This window comes from Microcaecilia unicolor, chromosome 1, assembly GCF_901765095.1.
Source record: "Microcaecilia unicolor chromosome 1, aMicUni1.1, whole genome shotgun sequence".
NCBI lineage: Eukaryota > Metazoa > Chordata > Amphibia > Gymnophiona > Siphonopidae > Microcaecilia > Microcaecilia unicolor.
This window is the reverse complement of record NC_044031.1, coordinates 735,728,555-735,748,389: the sequence shown is the minus strand read 5'-3', so window position 1 is coordinate 735,748,389 and position 19,835 is coordinate 735,728,555. Positions and strand designations below refer to the sequence as shown.

General features: G+C 46.9%; 1 protein-coding gene across 2 annotated transcripts in view; it reads right to left on the bottom strand.

Moving 5' to 3' along the window:
• Positions 1 to 19,835, bottom strand: part of LOC115459872 (aminopeptidase Ey-like) — a 327,255-nt gene that overhangs the window by 257,345 nt on the left and 50,075 nt on the right. Inside the window, exons 10-12 of one of the 2 annotated variants that reach the window (XM_030189684.1) lie at positions 14,654 to 14,826; positions 9,301 to 9,380; positions 5,487 to 5,614 (exon numbers count right to left, since the gene is read on the bottom strand). The exons of the other annotated variant lie outside the window; for it this stretch is intronic. Of the exons in view, the coding sequence (XP_030045544.1) occupies positions 5,487 to 5,614; positions 9,301 to 9,380; positions 14,654 to 14,826 (381 nt within the window). The remainder of the gene's footprint in view (positions 1 to 5,486; positions 5,615 to 9,300; positions 9,381 to 14,653; positions 14,827 to 19,835) is intronic. 2 annotated transcript variants of the gene reach the window in all.

Sequence of the window (19,835 nt, the reverse complement as noted above, 5' to 3'; positions counted from 1 at the left end):
TCTCTCTCTTCATGTTTGACTGTACAGCGCTGCGTAAGTTTGGTAGCGCTTTAGAAATGTTGAGTAGTAGTAGTATATATGTGTAAATGTTAGTATTCTAATCATCAATTCACAAACTCTTTTACTATGGAGGAGAAAAAAAGCCTCATGTCACTTAACTCATTTTGGCACACCCAACAGGTGACTCTTTAGCGACCTATTTAATCATTGACCAAAAACCTCCTGTAATATCATCTGTATTAATTACCACTTATATTAATATACTAGCCGTTAAGCCCGTTAAAATGGGCGAGTATTGGTATGGGGGTTTTCCAAGGCCCCCTCCCCCCACCTCGCTGCTGCAAGGCCCCCTGCCCTCCCTCCTTCCCTGCCAGCTCCAAGGCCCCCCTCCGTCCCTCCCCCCCAGCTCCAAGGCCCCCTGCCCTCCCTCCCAGTTCCAAGACCCCATTCCCTCCCAGCTCCAAGGGCCCCCCTCCGTCCCTCCCTTCCAGCCAGTTCGAAGGCCCCCTTCTGTCCCTCCCTCCCAACTCCAAGGCCCCCCTCCTTTTGACCTCCCATGTCCAGCATTCTCCCTCCTTCCCTGCCAGCTGCAAGGCCCTCTGTCCCTCCCTCCCAGCTACAAGGGCCTTCTGTCCCTCCCCCTCCCAGCTCCAAGGCCCCCCTCCCTCCAAGCTCCAAGGCTCGCCTCCTTCTGATACCTCCCATGTCCAGCATTTCTCCTGCCCTCCCCCCCCCCAGGGTCGCCGCTGCCCCTCCCCCCCAGGGTCACCGCCGCCACCCCTCCACCCGGGCCAGGCCCTCTGTTCACCACTGAACTTACTGCGCCGAAACCACAGCGGGCAGATCAGCTGAACTCCCGTCAGCCTTCCTTCTCTGCCTGTGTCCCGCCCTCGTGTGACGTAACGTCAACGAGGGCGGGACACAAGCAGGGAAGGAAGGCTGATGGGAGCTCAGCTGATCTGCCTGCTGCGTTTTCGGCGCTGTAAGTTCAATAGCAGAGAGAGGGCCCGGGTCCGGGCCGGATGGAGGGGGGGGTGGCGGCGGCGACCTCGGGGGGGGGAAGCGGTAGCGACCTCGGCGGTTCCCTCCCTCCCCTTCGCGCAGTTTCCCTCTCTGTCCCACCCTCGTCATCATGTATTGACGCGGGGGCGGGACAGAGAGGAAAGTCTCTACTGCACATTTGTGGGTGAGTACGGTCACTCGCAATTTATATGTTTGATATGAATGGATGGAATGGAATGGGACTTATATACCGCCTTGCTGTGTTTTTTTCCAACTACATTCAAAGTGGATTACATAGTATACACAGGTACTTATTTGTACCTGGGACAATGGAGGGTTAAGTGACTTGACCACAGTCACAAGGAGCTGCAGTGGGAATTGAACCCAGTTCCCCAGGATCAGAGTCCGCTGCACTAACCACTAGGCTACTCCTCCACTTTCAACTCTTTTTGTGATCAATCACCCAATTTTAAAAACTCAATCAAAACCAATTACTGTTGAACAATATTGATATTGAGCAAATGGAGTGACACTTAACTTGGCAGAAAATCCTGGACTGCAGGATAGAAAACTGACACTAGAAATGACCTGAACAGAATATTTTTATTTATTTATTTTTGCTACATTTGTACCCCACGCTTTCCCACTCATGGCAGGCTCAATGTGGCTTACATGGGGCAATGGAGGGTTAAGTGACTTGCCCAGAGTCACAAGGAGCTGCCTGTGCCTGAAGTGGGAATCGAACTCAGTTCCCCAGGACCAAAGTCCACCACCCTAACCACTAGGCTACTCCTCCACTAGCAACGTTCCATGTAGAGGTTGGCCCTTGCAGATCACCAATGTGGCCGCGCAGGCTTCTGCGTCTGTGAGTCTGACGTCCTGCACGTACGTGCAGGACGTCAGACTCACAGAAACAGAAGCCTGCGCAGCCTTCTACATGGAATGTTGCTAGTGGAATAGCAACATTCCATGTAGAATCTCCAATAGTAGCAACATTCCATGTAGAATCTCCAATAGTATCTATTTTATTGTTGTTACATTTGTACCCTGCACTTTCCCACTCATGGCAGGCTCAATGCGGCTTACATGGGGCAATGGAGGGTTAAGTGACTTGCCCAGAGTCACAAGGAGCTGCCTGTGCCTGAAGTGGGAATTGAACTCAGTTCTTCAGGACCAAAGTCCACCACCCTAACCACTAGGCCACTCCTCCACTCCAATCCTCTGAAGGTGCCTGTCGGGATTTTCTGCCAAGATAAGTGTCACTCCGATTGCTCAGTATCAATATTGCTCAACAGTAATTGGTTTTGATTGAGTTTTTAAAATTGGGTGATTGATCACAAAAAGCCTATATATATACTATTAAGGAGGAAAAAGCCTCCAACATCACTTAACTTATTTTGGCACATCCAACAGTGTACAGTGTTATGGGTGGCTCTTTAGCACCTATTTAATCATTGGACAAAAAACTCCTGTAATATCATCTGTGTTAATTCCCTTTATATATATATATAACGGCTTATCAACATGGCCACCGGCGGTAGTCCCACCCTGAGCGTGCACCATTTCCGGGGGAAAAAGAAACCCCCCAGAAATGGTTTGCATGGTGGTAACCTGGCAGTAATTGGGTATCGCCGCATGCTGCCCGGTTACCGCCAGGTTAGCGTGGGAGCCCTTATCGCCACCTTAGCGTGAGTGGCAGTAAGGGCTCCCCGCCACATGGCCACATGTGTCTGGGGACTTTTTACCCACTGCAGTAAAAAGGGCCCTGGCACACGGGAAAAATGGGACTATAAGTGGGAATTAACACAGATGATAATACAGGAGGTTTTTGGCCAATGATTAAATAGGTCGCTAAAGAGCCACCCGTAACACTGTTGGATGCGCCAATATGAGTCAAGTGACGTCTGAGGCTTTTCCCTCCTTAATAGTAAAAGAGTTTGTGAATTAGTTTTGTGCCCAGTTTAGACATTTTCAGCCTTTGGTTCGTTGAGTATTCTAATCTTCTACGCATGTAGGTTGTGAGTAAATATGCAGGCCTGGATTGTAGAATTATCCTTCACATAATCAGTACGAAAATTTAGAATTTTATTCCTGGACCTATATTTTATATCCAACATTACTGATAAAAAAAAAAAGAGAAAAGAGAAATTAGCTGTCAACCTAACGTAGAATGCTACAGACATTTGCTGACATTTTATAGAATGTTGCGGACTGTTTGCAGATCAGACACATTTTAATTTTCTACAGTTTACATTGATTTGTCCATAGCAAGCACACTGAAGAATTTTGCAAATTCCCTTGTGTAACAAAAACTTATACTCACCCTTCCTAAGTACTTATATCCCACCCTCTAACCAAACAGCTGGGAGTGGACAATCCTTTTTGAAGGGATACAATAGACACTAACCTATTGGTAATCAGGCAATGAGCGGCGATACTCGATTACCGCCAGGTTACCGCCACGCAAGCCATTTCCAGGAGTTTTCTCTTTCACCCCGGAAATGGCACACACTTGGGGCAGGAATGCCACCGGTGACCACGTTGGGCCTGCGATAGTCCTGGAAGAGTGAGCGCTAAGCCCATGTTGGGCTTACTGCCACTCTGTAAAAGGGCCCCATAGATAGGTAAGATAGAGTAACAGGAGTCAAAGGATAAGGAGAATAATTTAAGAAAGTTGCACATGAGGACAGAAAGGTAGGAGTGGATAAACGTGTGTGTGTGTTTATATGTGGTTACTTCTTCCATTAAGGCCTAATTAAAGAGCCAAGCTTTCACCTGCTTCCTGAAGTAGAGATAATCTTGTGTTAAAGTGGAGTCTTTCAGGGAGAGCATTCCAAAGTGTGGGGGCTACTCCAGAGAAGGCTCCTTTGGAGAGGATGTGGTTAGGGATACTCCGTGGGAGGACCTTAGTGTCCTTGGAGGCATGTAGAGGGTGATCCTGTTCTTCAAGTACTCTGGGTCATTTCCTTTAAGGCCTTGAAGGCCTTGAAGACCAGACATAGAGTTTTAAATTTAGCCCTGTATTGTACTGGTAGCCAGTGAAGGTTTTGTAAAAATGGTATGATATGGTCACGTCGCTTACAACCTTCTCTTGATGTTATCATGGCATGCACAAATGGGATAAGATTTACCTTCTCAATGTAAGGAGAGAGGGCAGCGTAGTTGTCGCAAATGATAGAAGCAGCTCTTGAAAGTTGCTTGGATTTGGGGGATCAGAGTGAGTGTTGAATCTAACTGTATTCTAAGGTTCCTGACTTGTGATTTGAGGGGGGGAGGGTTGTATTTTCCAAAGAGATTTTGATGTCAGGTATGTGCCCGCTTGTGTTAGGGACCAACAGAAGCTTGGTTTTACTTGGGTTCAGGCCTTGTTTGCAGAATTTGTTTATTTATAAAGGTCTGTTGCCTGGCCAACCAGTGCTTTATGCTGACTAGAGTCTTCCTCCAGTGAAATAGCTGTCTAATAAGGGCTAAATAAAGGCCCTGAAGTGCTCCTATGTCACAGCAGCACTATGGAGTACTCACATCCTACCACCTGAAGAGATCATTAGCACTCTGGGTAGTAAAGCACCTTGCTTGCCCCTTCTGATGGCTGTGATCGGTCCCATGATCGAGGACATATGACTGTGCACTGTGATGCAGAAATTTTGAGTTTGGCCAGATAGGTGGTGCAAAGGGTGGGTTCAGGTTTAAGGAGAGAGGAAAAATGAGGGTGCTCCTCAGAAGAGGAGCCCCACCAGCCCTTGAGGCTAGTGAGGGTTCCCTGAATTGCCCAAACGTTCCCACCAACAGTGCACTTGGGGTCTGTATTTTTGATTAGAAGTAATTCTGTTTGTGTGAAAATGATTTGGAATGTGGAAGAAGATAAGACACAGCTGTAATTCATTTGGTATGTGAAGGGAGAGGTGGAGCCTGTTTCGAGTTCAGACTGGCCACCTGGACTGAGAAACAAGTGACCTCATTCCCACGTCTCAAGCATTCTGTAATTTTCCTCAACTCTGAAAATGACTTCTAAGCCTAATAGAAAGAGGAGTTCTGACCAGTGAAGTCGGAAGCTCATCTATGGATGGATGCATCACATAGAAAGTCCGCTCCTGGTCACAAGACTCTGGCTTCGATGAAAAAGGGGCTTCTCTCAGCTGATGTAAAAAGCTTGGGTGATGTAAGGACCAGTGATGTATTTATAGTTTATTATTGCTTCTTTTCCTGGTCTAGCAACTCCTAGCTTTGCTTGGATGTAGTGACCAGTGATGTAATGATTGTTTCTTTTTAACCATAGATAGGTATTGTTTCTTTTCAGTTATATAGCTTAATCACTGTGTGTATATCTTAATCATTGTGTATCTTAGACAATAATGAACCTCTAATAAAAGTCTCATTTACCTACTACGAATCCAAAAGAATCCACAGTAATTGTTGAGTGCTATGTCAGTGAGGCAGGCTGTAAAACCAGGTCAGAACAGTAACACACATATATGGAAACTTACTGTGTGATTATTTTGCAATGCTGTAAGAAGTCGTTGCCAGTTTGCTAAGTCATAGTTAACCCTGTAATATCCTTTCACATCAATGTTGAGCAGGAGCCATTCACTGGTACTAAAGGTTAGATTGACATCTATTGAGAAAAGGAAGGATATTTTGTTAGAAACTGAACCCCTTGCTTTTAGTCAAAAAGAAATGTCCTTGAGAAAATAATCATGGTGATGATGCTCAAAAAATTAGTGGATTTAACAATGAATTGAATCTGAACTACTGGTTTTGTGTAAGAGAAGCTGTATGTTGTGTTGCAGAGCTAGCAGCTAAAATGACTGCAGCATGTATGTTAAGAAACAGTGGAATTTCAGATCATGTGACTCCACTCGAGGTCACTGCACTGTATTGCTTGCCAGTGAACCAGTGGCATAGCCACTGGTGGGCCTGGGTAGGCATAGGCCCACCCACTTTGAACTCAGGCAGTGGCACATCTCTGGGACTCCCAGAATCTCTCCCTTCCCTCCCTCATAGGTGTGTCCACCCCAACCCCTTCCATACATTTTAATCCCTTCAGTTCTTCACCAGCAGAAAGCGGGAACTCATATCCGCTGCTTGCACTGGCCTAGAGCCTTCCCTCTGATGCAACTTCCTGTTTCTGCATAGGCAGGACCATCTCAGAGGGAAGACTCTGAGCTGAAGCAAACAGTGTGTGAGACGCTGCTTGCTGCCGGCGAAGAAATGAAGGGATTAAAAGTTACTGGGGCGGGAAGGAAGAGTTGAGAGACACCTGGTCACCTGGCGGGGCGTGGTTCTTGTGCCCACCCACTTTAGGCTCAGGCCCACCCAAAATTAGGTGTCTGGCTATGTCCCAGAGTGGAACAACAGATTATGTTCAAAATGGGGTGTTTAATTTCTGAATTACTGTATCATGAGGGTCCAGGTTATCTTGTTAGTTTGTTGTTCCTTATTGTTTCATCAAGAATCTTTCGATCACCTCAGCAATTGTTATGTATCTCTGATCAGGTGAGGCTCCAGTGCACATGTTTGTGGGCATTGGCAGATTTTGGGCCAGCATTGTGAAACTTGCTGCCAATAAAACTGAGGCAAGAGAAGGCATATCATACCTTTCACAGAAAGTTTCAGACATGACTAATTTGTTAGAGTATGTTTATTATTGGGATTATGTAGGAATTTTTGGGTTGGTTGGGTAAGGTTTGATGAATAAATGGATGTCACTCATCCTGAGTTCACTGGTGTAGCATGAGATTAGATGGTACTAATTAAATAATAATGAAAGGGTTTCTTGAAAATCATGATATTGATATTTTTCTACTGATGGCTCTGTGTGAATGACAGTGTTCATAATCATTTATAGACAACAGATCTGTAGTAGACAAACAGATAACCAATCAATGATACAACTAGTGTAGCTGAGGTGATATTAGATTAAGAGCTATGTGCCTAGACTTTTTTTTTATTTTAAAAATGTTCCAGCTTTGAGTACCTAAATGTAAGTATCTGAAAATAGAGCAGGACCAGGGTGGGAAAGTGAAAGAAGGCTTTCAGTGCTGATTTCAAGCACTGTGACCCAAACACAGGGTCCTCCAATTAGAAATCCCTATGCCTGGCCTAACTTTAGACTCCCTCTGATTAGTTACAGTTAAAGTTGTGTTGCTTGTATTCAGAAAGGTATTTAGATGCCTTGAATCTGTCAGTTCGAATCTCTTTATTAAAGTTTGACAATAAATAAGGAACAAACACAATTAAAATACTGGTAACTAGTCTCAGAAAGGGATATATATAAATTTGGCCCCTAGATTATAGAATTGCCCTTTGTTCCCCTAATTCTATATCATTTCTCACAACTGAGTGTGAAATATTTGGCACTAAAATAGAAGTTAAATACCAAAACAAGGGTAATTGGCAGTTAAACACATAACTGCACTTAGGCACTATTCTTGAGGTTTTCAACCCAGTCCCTGGGGCACTCCGAATTGAATTCAATAAGGATATCCTGAAAACCCCAACTGGCTTGGTGTGCCCCACCTATTCTATAAGGTAGCAACAAGAGCCTTAGCACATAACTGCAAGGAGTGCCCCACCTGCTCTTGAGCTGGTGTAAGTGTTTGTGTCTAGAATAATCAGATACGCAAAGCGATGTATGTGGGAGAGAGGAACCTGAACTACAGCTACGTGATGCAAAGTTCCACATTAGGTGTCACTGACCAGGCAAAGGATCTAGGTGTCATCGTTGATGAGGTGCTGAAACCCTCTGCTCAGTGTGCATCGGCGACGAAGAAAGCAAATAAAATGTTAGGAAATATTAAGAAAGGAATGGAAAACAAAACTGAGAATGTTATAATGCCTTTGTATTGCTCCAAGGTGCCTGTGTGCAATTCTGGTCACTGCATCTCAAAAAAGATATAATGGAATTAGAAAAGGTACAGAGAAGGGCAATGAAAATGATAAAGGGGATGGGACAGCTTCCCTATAAAGGAAGGTTGAAGCACCTATGGCTCTTCAGCTTGGTGAAAAGATGGCTGAGAGGAGATAGGATAGAGGTATATAAAATAATGAGTGGAGTAGAACGGGTAAACATGAATCACTTGTTTTCCAAAAATACTAGGACTAGGGGGCCCACAATGAAGCTACAAAGTCGTAAATTTAAAACAAATCGGAGAAAATATTTCTTCACTCAATGTGTAATTAAACTCTGGAATTCGTTGCCAGAGAATGTGGTAAAAGCAGTTAGCTTAGCAGGGTTTAAAAAAGGTTTGGATATCTTCCTAAAAGAAAAGTCCATAAGCCATTATTAAGAAGGACTTGGGAAAATCCACTGCTTATTTCTAGGATACAAAACCAAAAAAAGTAGATTTTCAGGCAAAAGCCCCTTAAAATTTCAGATGAATTGTTTAGGGCAAGTCTCATATAGTCACTGGGGTTAATATCTTGTCACCCACAAGGTGTGCCCCTTCTTAGTGACAGTTTTAATCATAGACTGCCCCCAACCTTCCTAATTGGTTAAGTCCTCCTTTATGAGGATCTGTTCTGTCTTCTATTATTAATTAATAATAAAAAAAATTTTAAATTTAAAAATCAACTTTTTTTTGGTTTTGCATTTAAGAAAAGTTGAGTAGATTTACGCCGATTGGATTTGACGGTATTTCTAGGATAAGCAGCATAAAATGTATTGGGATCCTGCCAGGTACTTGTAACCTGGATTGGCCACTCTTGAAAACAGGATGCTGGGCTTGATGAGACATTCGAGGAAGTTACATGGAAATAATTTTAAAACAAATAGGAGGAAATATTTTTTCATTCAATGAATAGTTAAGCTCTGGAACTCTTTGCCAGAGGATGCTGTAACAGCAGTTAGCGTATCTGAGTTTAAAAAATGTTTGGACAAATTCCTGGAGGAAAAGGGGACATGGGAAGCAACTGTTTGCCCTGGGATTTGTAGTATGGAGTGTTGTCACGATTTGGGCTTCTGCCAGGTACTTGTGACCTGGCTTGGCCACTGTTTGGAAAACAGGATACTGGGCTAGATGAACCATTGGTCTGACCCAGTATGGCTACTCTTTCAGTCTGTCCCAGTATGGCAGCACTTATGTTCTTATGCTCTTAGATTAACATATTACACAATCTACGTATCTACTGGCAAACTCTGCCCATGTTTTGCCCATACGCCACCCCTGTATATGCTCTACCAGAAAAGTACACATCATCATGACCCTGGGTAGACATTGTTCTGTGAGGTGTTTCAGCGATAACGCTCTAGATGATAATGACATTTTATATATTTGTTTTCAACTAAAAAGCAGCAGATACCTTCAGTTTTTTGCAGCCAGTAATAATCAGGTCCTTCGATTCCATTTTTCATCCATGAGATTGGAATGGTCCATATATAACTATAAAAGTTAGAAAATTCTTTCATTACGTTAGTATAAAAACAATTTTACTATCAGCAATATTCGTTAGTAGAGTCTGACACTGCCATCTCTGTTGATGAATCATTAAACACGTCGGACTGGATTCAGTAATTGATGCCCAAATTTGGGTGCCCAAGAAAATGAGCTCTGATCCCTATTCTATAAATGGCAATCTGAGCTGGGTGCCGTTTACAGAATAGCAGGGGCGTAGCCAGACTTCAGCGGGAGGGAGGTCCAGAGCCCGAGGTGAGGGGGCACATTTTAGCCCCCCCCCCCCCGGCGCCGACAACCCCCCTGGCACCGCCGCCACCAACAACTTTGACCCCCCCCCCACCGACGACCCTCTCGACCCCCCTCCCTCCACCAGCCCTTCCCCGCCATCGCCTACCTTTGATGGCGGGGACCCCAACCCCCGCCAGCTGAGGTCCTCTTCTTCCAGCGCAAGGCTTTGTTCTGTTTCTGTGAGTTTGACGTCCTGTCACAGAAACAGAACGAAGCCTTGCGCCGGAAGAAGAGGACCTCAGCTGGCGGGGGTTGGGGTCCCCCGCCAGCAAAGGTAGCAGATGGCGACAACGGTGGGGGAGGGTTGGTGGCAGGAAGGGGGGTCGAGAGGGTCGTCGACAGGGGGGTCCAGGGCCAAATCTACAGGGGCCCAGGCCCCCTGGCCCCACATAGCTACGCCACTGCAGAATAGAACTTAACACTGCCACGTTTGGGATTAACACTAATTGAAATCTGGTATAAATCTTCAGGCCTAAAGTAGGGACGAATCCCCCGAATTCTATAATAATGCGCATATCTTTAGTGAATGCCCCTGACCCGCCCATGCCCCTCCTGTGGCCACACCCCCTTTTCAGATGCACACTAAAATATTTACATGCACATCTTTATAAAATACCACTTAACAAGATGCACACACCAATAATTATTAATGCCCAATTTTGGCACTAATTGGCTCTTTATTCAATTAAATTGTGTGCACAACTTGGGCAGGTGCCAAAATTTGCATATGCAATTTTGAGCGTCATTTATAGAATTTGGGGGATGATGTATGCTAACTACCCCTGACATTAACAACCAGTCAGAAATAAGTTGTTAAGTAGGTACATGCAATGAATTTGTGTTTTGTTATTTTTCTTCTGTTGGAGGTTGTTTTTCATGATTTTTGTTAGTGTATCATGTACTAAAGCCTGACAGTTGGCCCTTTCATATAGAAGTGGAGATTTTGCAACTTTCACTCGTAAGTGGCACCGCCTCCACATGCAGTTACACAGTAACACAGTAACATAGTAGATGACGGCAGAAAAAGACCTGCATGGTCCATCCAGTCTGCCCAAGACAAACTCATATGAAGGAAAGGATAGTGAATTTCCTGGAAGCCAATAAGTTGCAAGATCCGAGACAACATGGTTTCACCAAAGGGAAATCGTGCCAAACGAATCTCATTGAATTCTTTGACTGGGTGACAACTACACATATAAATGCTGCCAATAAAGAAGTGAGGGCACAATTTAATTTTTTTTTTTTAAATTTTGAAGGCAGAAACAAACAATGTGGTATTAAGGAGCATGAATCCCTTAATCCCTTGTGTAAAGCCCTGGCCAAAACATGCACTTTTATGAATCTGTGTGAGCCTCTGAGCTGGTGCAAAATTCAGTGGGGAAATTGAATTCCTATATATGTAGATTTTTGGCTCGCCTAAGCCACGCCCTGTTGAAATCTCTGTATGATGTGGATGTTCACATGTAAATAACGGCTTTCTGAAATCGCCATTTACACATGTATGAAGTGTAAATGCTGCTAAGCACTTGTGAAGATGCTTCTAACATAACCACCATTATGATATATTATTTCATTTATGCCCAGATGATCGAAAGCCCTGCGCTGTTCCAAACAGTGCTCTAAAAATAGCACAGGAACAGCATGGGGCTTTACTGCCCCTATGATCAGAGATAATAGCATGCAAATTTATGCCTACTATTATCTCTGATCATAGGCTAAAGTGTGGGAGGATTGTGCCTGAGCATGCCCTGGTGGCCTAGTGCCCCCACTGAACTCCCACCCCAAACCAGCAACACTGGGCTGGAGGTCTGGCAGGCCTCCAGTCCCCCCGATGCCCCAACCCGACACAAGTTCACAGGGTGCTGAAGGTCCAGGGGATCCGGACCTCCAGCTCTCATGTCGCTGGCTCGAGGTGGTGGGGGGAGTCAGAGTTCCTGCTCCTGTGGGGGAGGTCTGTATTGGGAGGAATGGGAGGCCTGCTAGCATGCAAATGCATGCTGGATAGGGCTCACCATTCCTCTCCAATGGTCTGCAAACCCTAACACCAGCTCTGAGCTGGCATTAGGGTTTGCTGCGGACAGCGAGGGATTGTTTGACGTGCTGCACACTGATGATTGGGGAGGAATATGTATATCATGCATTTGCATGCTACTTGAGCTAAGAGCCCAGCTTTGCATGCAATTGCATGCTAATTGCGTTCAGAGCCCACGAGCATATTGTTTCACACTCTCAGAGGCTCTAATCATGGGGCGGTAGCAAACGAAGGCACTAGTATGGCGCTAATAGCCTCTAGCGCCTGCGTTTGCTTCTGATCATCAGCCCATTAAACCTCTTACATAGTAACGTGGAGGGGTATAATCGAACGGCACCGGCCAAATCGATGGCCGGCCATCTTCGGGGCCGGCGCTGTAAGCGGGCGGAGCCAAGCGTATTTTCAAAATATGCTTGGCGTTGGCCAAATCACTTGCCAGTTTTGGAACAGGATCGCCGGCGGATCACCGGGTTTAGATGAGGTGGCCGGCTCCGATTTTCAGCCATAATGGAAACCGGACCCAGCCATCTCAAACCCAGCAAAATGCAAGGCATTTGGCCGTGGGAGGAGCCAGCATTTGTAGTGCATTGGCCCCCTTGACATGCCAGGACACCAACCGGGCACCCTAGGGAGCACTTAAAAAATCTTTTAAAAAATCCAAAATTAGCTTCCGGTGCATAGCACCCTTCCCTTGTGTGCTGAGCCCCCCAAATCCCCCCCCCCAAAACCCACTGCCCACAAGTCTACACCATTACCATAGCCCTAAGGGGTGAAGGGGGGCATCTACATGTGGGTACAGTGGGTTTTGGGGGGTTTTGGAGGGCTCAACATTAACCACCACAAGTGTAACAGGTAGGGGGGGATGGGCCTGGGTCCACCTGCCTGAAGTGCACTGCACCCACTAAAAACTGCTCCAGGGACCTGCATACTGCTGCTATCAAGGAGCTGGGTTTGACATTTCAGGTTGGCATAAAGGCTGGCAAAAAAAAGTTTTATTTTGTTTTTTTTGGGTGGGAGGGAATTGGTGACCACTGGGGGAGTCAGGGGAGGTGATCCCCGCTTCCCTCCAGTGGTCATCTGGTCAGTTGGGGCACTTTTTCCAGACTTGGTCCTAAAAATAAATGGACCAAGTCCGGCTGGTGAAATGCTCGCTCGAGCCGGCCTCTTTTTTTCCATTATAAGGTGAAGCCGGCCATCTCGTACCAACGCCCCTGCCCCGCCTCTCGTCCCGCCTTCACTACCCTACCAACACGCCCCCTTGAAGGTTGGCCGGCGCCACGACAAAACAGCAGTTGGGGCCAGCCAAAATTGGCTTTCGATAATACCGATTTGGCCGGGATTATGAGTCTGCCCAACAAGATAAACTCATATGTGCTACTTTTTGTGTATACCTGACCTTGATTTGTATCTGCCATTTTCAGGGCACAGACCGTAGAAGTCTGCCCAGCACTAGCCCCGCCTCTCAACCACCAGCCCCGCCTCCCATCACCCAATCTCGGCTAAGCTTCTGAGGATCCATTCCTTCTGAACAGGATTCCTTTATGTTTATTCCACGCATGTTCTTGCTTCAATTGGTGCATAGACGGCTAGTTACTAAGTAGCACCATGGGAGTCAGTAACTTGTGCTAATTCCATACTATGGGTTAGGAACTTCTACAATATATGAATAATTTAATCAACCTTTCAAGCTGCTCTATTGTGCTCCATAGAAGGAGAGTGGGACTTGATATACTCACGTCTTTGATTACAATCAAAGCGGTTTACATATTATACACAGGTGCTTATTTTGTACCTGGGGCAATGGAGGGTTAAGTGCAGTGGTGTGCTGGAGCAGGCTCTCACAGGCTCGCAAGAGCCGGTTGTTAAGTTTTTAAGAATTTTGGGAGCCGGTTGCTAAAGTAGGGCCCTCCATGGCTACATTAACAACTGGCTCCCAAAATGTGGGTTTGGGCCCCCTGCTGAATTCTGTTTTACTTTGCTGGTGGGGATGCTGAGCCCTGCCAGCCAAGTAAATAGACTGCTGCTGCTCCCCGCTCCTTGTTTCCAGCTCTGAGCAGCAGGCTGGGACTTCTCCAGCATGTGTGAGAAGTTTCAGCATGCTGCTCAGAGCAAGACGTTGGGAGTGGTGGCAGTCCATTTATTGGCTGCCAGCAAAGGTATGCCTAGCGAGCCCGCACAAAGGGAGGGAGGAGAGAGGGGCAAGTGTTGCTCCCCCCCCCCCCCCACCCCGGCCACCCCTAGCCCTTCCAACTGCAGAGCTGGCTACGTCCGGAGAAAGAGCCTGTTGTTAAAAATTTACCAGCACACCCCTGGTTAAGTGACATGCCCAGGGTCACAAATAGTACATGATTTTGCCATTTAAGGCACATTAAGAAGCAAATATCGTATGTTATTCCCTTAGCATAGGTTAGGAATTACCCCCATAAGGCTTTCATGACAGAACAGTATTGCTGACGATCTGTATGGCAACATGTTATGCCATGCAAAACATACATATAGAGCCTGATATTCAGCAGGACTCGCTGGGGTTATCACTGGATTTTTAGCAGCACTTACCAGAATAGTGCCACTGGAAATCCAGTCTCACTACCTTGGCGCTATCAGACAGTAAAGTATCAGGACAGAGCCAAGGGGAAGCAGGAAGTTAACTGAGTACCGGACAACTTAGGTCAGCACGATAGCTTCCTTATTGGCCTGGATAGCTATTTGGGTACTGGTGCTGCGAATTGGTGGTACCCGGATAGCTTTTGGTGGCTGCTGAATACTTGAACAGTTAGCACAGGCATCTGGGTATGGCCTGGCATTTAATACCCAGGTATAGAACAACCCATAGTAGCCAGCGTTTTTTAAACACACACTGCTGCAGACTTAATCTTATCCCCCCCCCCCCTCCCCACTTCACACTAAAAGCAAACATAGGTTCACATCCTACACTTACTTAAATTCTGATGGGCGGTCAACAGTAGCGTTAGGATCAAGAAGGAAATGTTTCTGCATGATTTTGCCACTGGTTGTATCCACTGTTACCACAGGGAAACCCATTTGCAGGGTCCACCTATCCATGATTTCCTTTACAGGTTGGGGTAGGCTGATGTTTAATTTATCCACTGCCTATAAGGGAGGAAGAAGTTAGCAGGCACCGTTTAGCTAACGTGTATGAACCGTATTCTACCACAATCACACCTTGTACTTGTGCACACTAATGTATTTGGTCAGACCGGAACCAGCGAACGCCGCTACAGTAATATGTAAGCCACATTGAGCCTGCAAATAGAAGGGAAAATGTGGGATACAAATGTAATAACAGTCAGCAAAAATAGCGGGTAGTAATCGTAAGTTGTGAGATAGATGAATCAATAACGGAGGGGAAGAAGACCTCAGACCTGTGACAATTTTTGATCAATAAGATCACATCAATGTAGTCACCTCCGTATAATCACTGGTCTTCTACCGACCTCCTCCCTGGGTGTTTAATTCGTGCGCTTCAAACATTTATAAACACTATAAATCACAGCCAAAATATGAACCACAGCTACTTAGCTTATTGCTGCTTGATTAAGGTTTATATTTTAGCTGTGATATGTGGAGGGGCATAATCGAACGAAAACGTCTATCTCCATGGGCGTTTATCTCCAAGAACAGGTCCGTGAAGGGGCGGACCGAACCGTATTTTCGAAAAAAATAGACGTCCATGTTTTATTCGACAATTTGTGAGCTGGGCGTTTTTGTTTTTCAGGGATAATGGAAAATGAAAGCGCCCAGCTCAAAAACGAATAAATCCAAGGCATTTGTTCGTGGGAGGGGCCAGGAGTCGTAGTGCACTGGTCCCCCCTCACATGCCAGGACACCAACCGGGCACCCTAGGGGGCACTTTTACAAAAACAAAAAAAAAGGTAAAAGAGCTCCCAGGTGCATAGCACCCTTCCCTTGTGTGTTGAGACCCCCAAATCCCCCTCAAAACCCACTGCCCACAAGTCTACACCATTACTATAGCCCTAAGGGGTGAAGGGGAGCACCTACATGTGGGTACAGTGGGTTTGGGGGGGTTGGACGACTAAGCATTAAGCAGCACAATTGTAACAGGTAGGGGGGGGATGGGCCTGGGTCCACCTGCCTGAAGTCCACTGCACCCCCTAACAACTGCTCCAGGGACCTGCATACTGCTGCCAGGGAGGTGGGTATGACATTTGAGGGTGAAAATAAAAAGTTGTGAAACATCATTTTTTGTGGTGGGAGGGGGTTAGTGACCACTGGGGGAGTCAGGGAAGGTCATCCCCGATTCCCTCCGGTGGTCATCTGGTCATTTAGGGCACTTTTTGGGGCCTTATTCGTGAAAAAACAGGGTCCAGGAAAAGTGCCCTAAATTCTAGCTACAAACGCATACTTTTTTTCCATTATCGGCGAAAGGCGCCCATCTCTGTTCGGGTGATAATCATGCCCCAGTCCCGCCTTCACCACGCCTCCGACACGCCCCCGTCAACTTTGTACGCTTCCGCGATGGAGTGCAGTTGAAAACGTCCAAGTTCGGCTTTCGATTATACCGCGTTATTCGTTTTTGTGAGATAAACGTCCATCTCCCGATTTAGGTCGGAACTTGGGCGTTTTTCTCGTTCGATTATAAGCAGGATAGTAATTATAAATGTTTGAAGCGCACAAATTAAACACCCAGGGAGGAGGTCGGTAGAAGACCAGTGATTATACGGAGGTGACTATACTGATGTGATCTTATTGATCAAAAATTGTCACAGGTCTGAGGTCTTCTTCCCCTCCGTTATTGATTCATCTATCTCACAACTTACGATTACTACCCGCTATTTTTGCTGACTGTTATTTCGTATAATCTAGCGGTGTTGTTCCCAAAGTTCTTTGTTACCTTGGTGGATACAAATGTAACAAATAAATAAAATAATTGATACATGTGGAGTCTTATTTCATATCAGGGTGCCTGTGTGAAAAGTCCCAGAAAGGCATCTATTTTAGGATTGTGTGTCTTCATACAACAGGCTTTCCCAGTGACCCCTACCAGCACACAGATCCTCTTACACAAATTCACCCCTGCTCCAAAGAAGGTGTGAAAGGGTGCTTTATTTATTTATTTTTTTTGCTACATTTGTACCCCGCGCTTTCCCACCCATGGCATGTACAATACAATTCTGCCAAGCTATGCTCTAAGAAATGCCAAATTATATAAAACAAGGCTCTGTCTTGCAGTGTGCCTGCTTTTTTACACATCTAATATAATAAAACGCACCCTCAACGTTCTGAGGACAACGTTCTGTGAAGCCTTGAAGCCTGAAGCCTTGAAGCCTGAAGCCTGAAGCCTTGAAGCCTTGAAGCCTTGAAGCCATCTGACGTCACTCCCAGGCTGAAGGGTTCGCGGATTCGTGGTGTGAAGCCTTCAAGCCAGCCAGCCGTCTTTGCCCCGCCCTCGCCTCAAACCAAACAAATCCGGAAGCGAAGCGTCAGGGAAGGAGGCGGCGCTCCCGACGTCTAGCCTTCCCTTCGCTGTGTTCCGCCTTCAAAAGAAGGCGGGAGACAGCGAAGGGAAAGCAAGACGTCGGGAGCGCCGCCTCCTTCCCTGACGCTTCGCTGCACAAACCGCCACGGAGGTAAAGTTAAAACGAAAAAGAAAAAAAAAAAGGGATGCATGGATGCGAAGGGGGGGTGGGGAGAAGAGGGCGGGCCAGGCTGGGACATGGGAGAGAGAGGAGCATGGATGCGAGGGGGGGGGGGGCATGGAAGGGAGAGAGGGGACCGTTCTGAGGACAACGTTCTGTGAAGCCTTGAAGCCTGAAGCCTTGAAGCCTGAAGCCTGAAGCCTTGAAGCCTTGAAGCCTTGAAGCCATCTGACGTCACTCCCAGGCTGAAGGGTTCGCGGATTCGTGGTGTGAAGCCTTCAAGCCAGCCAGCCGTCTTTGCCCCGCCCTCGCCTCAAACCAAACAAATCCGGAAGCGAAGCGTCAGGGAAGGAGGCGGCGCTCCCGACGTCTAGCCTTCCCTTCGCTGTGTTCCGCCTTCAAAAGAAGGCGGGAGACAGCGAAGGGAAAGCAAGACGTCGGGAGCGCCGCCTCCTTCCCTGACGCTTCGCTGCACGAACCGCCACGGAGGTAAAGTTAAAACGAAAAAGAAAAAAAAAAGGGATGCATGGATGCGAAGGGGGGGGGGGGAGAAGAGGGCGGGCCAGGCTGGGACATGGGAGAGAGAGGAGCATGGATGCGAGGGGGGGGGGTCATGGAAGGGAGAGAGGGGACTTGCTGGAAAAGGATGAATGGAGGCAGCAGGGGACAGAGGAGCATGGATGGGCATGGAATGGGAGGGCAGGGCTCAGGGAGAGAGGGGAATTACTGGAAATGGATGAATGAAGGGGCCAGGGGACAGAGGAGCATGGATGGGCATGGATTGGGAGGGCAGGACTAAGGGAGAGAGGGAAATTGCTGGATAGGGATGAATAGAGGGGACAGATGGGCATGGATGGATATGGATTGCAGGGCAGGCCTCAGGTAGAGAGGGCAATTGCTGGATAGGGAAAAATGGAGGGGCCAGGTGACAGATGAGCATGGATTGGAAGGGCAGGACTCAGGGAGAGGGAAATTGCTGGATAGGGATGAATGGAGGGGACAGATGGTCATGGATGGATATGGATTGCAGGGCAGGCCTCAGGCAGAGAGGGAAAATGCTGGATAGAGAAAAATGGAGGGGCCAGGTGACAGAGGAGCATGGATGGGCATGGATTGGAAGGGCAGGACTCAGGGAGAGGGGAATTGCTGGATAGGGATGAATGGAGGGGACAGATGGGCATGGATGGATATGGATTGCAGGACAGGCCTCAGGCAGAGAGGGGAAATGCTGGATAGGGATGAATGGAGGGGCCAGGTGACAGAGGAGCATGGATGAGCATGGATTGGAAGGGCAGGACTCAGGGAGAGGGGAATTGCTGGATAGGGATGAATGGAGGGGACAGATGGGCATGGATGGATATGGATTGCAGGGCAGGCCTCAGGCAGAGAGGGGAAATGCTGGATAGGGAAAAATGGAGGGGCCAGGTGACAGAGGAGCATGGATGGGCATGGATTGGAAGAGCAGGACTCAGGGAGAGGGGAATTGCTGGATAGGGATGAATGGAGGGGTCAGATGGGCATGGATGGATATGGATTGCAGGGCAGGCCTCAGGCAGAGAGGGGAAATGCTGGATAGGGATGAATGGAGGGGGCAGGTGACAGAGAAACATGGATGGCCATGGATTGGGAGGGCAGGGCTCAGGGAGAGAGGGGAATTGCTGGAAAAGGATGAATGGAGGGAGCAGGGGACAGATGGCCATGGATTGGGAGGGCACGGCTCACACTCTCTCTCTCATATACAATGTCTTTCTGACTCTCACTCTCACACACTCTGTCTCACACTGTATCACATTCACTCTCTATGTGCCACACAGTCACTCACACACTCGCTTGGTCTCATACACACACTCTCTCTCACACTGTGTCTCACATACACACTTGCACACACTCTCATTCTCACACACACACTCTCTCACAAACACACTCACACCCAGACTCACTCTCTCTCTCACACACTCACACTTTCACTCTGACTCTCAAACAGTCACTCTCACATACACTCTCCCAAACATACACACTCCAAGGAAAACCTTGCTAGCGCCCGTTTCATTTGTGTCAGAAACGGGCCTTTTTTACTAGTGTATAATATTGTGCAATTTTCTAACAGTCATTCTTTCACGTGTGTAAGAAAGTTTACCGTAAAAGCATAAGATTAGCCATACTGGGTAAGACCAATGGTCCATCTAGCCCAGTATCCTGCTTCCAACAGTGACCAATCCAGGTTACAAGTACCTGGCAGAAACCCAAATGGTAGCAACATTCTATGATACCAATCCCAGGGCAAACAGTGGCTTCCCCATGTCTGTCTCAATAGCAGATTATGGGCTTTCCTCCAGGAACTTGTCTAAACCTTTCTTAAACCCAGATATGCTAACCGCTGTTACCACATCCTCTGACAAAGAGTTCCAGAGTTTAACTATTTGTTGAGTAAAAAATTATTTCTTCCTATTTGTTTTAAAAGTATTTCCATGTAACTTCATTGAGTGTCCCCATGTCTGTGTA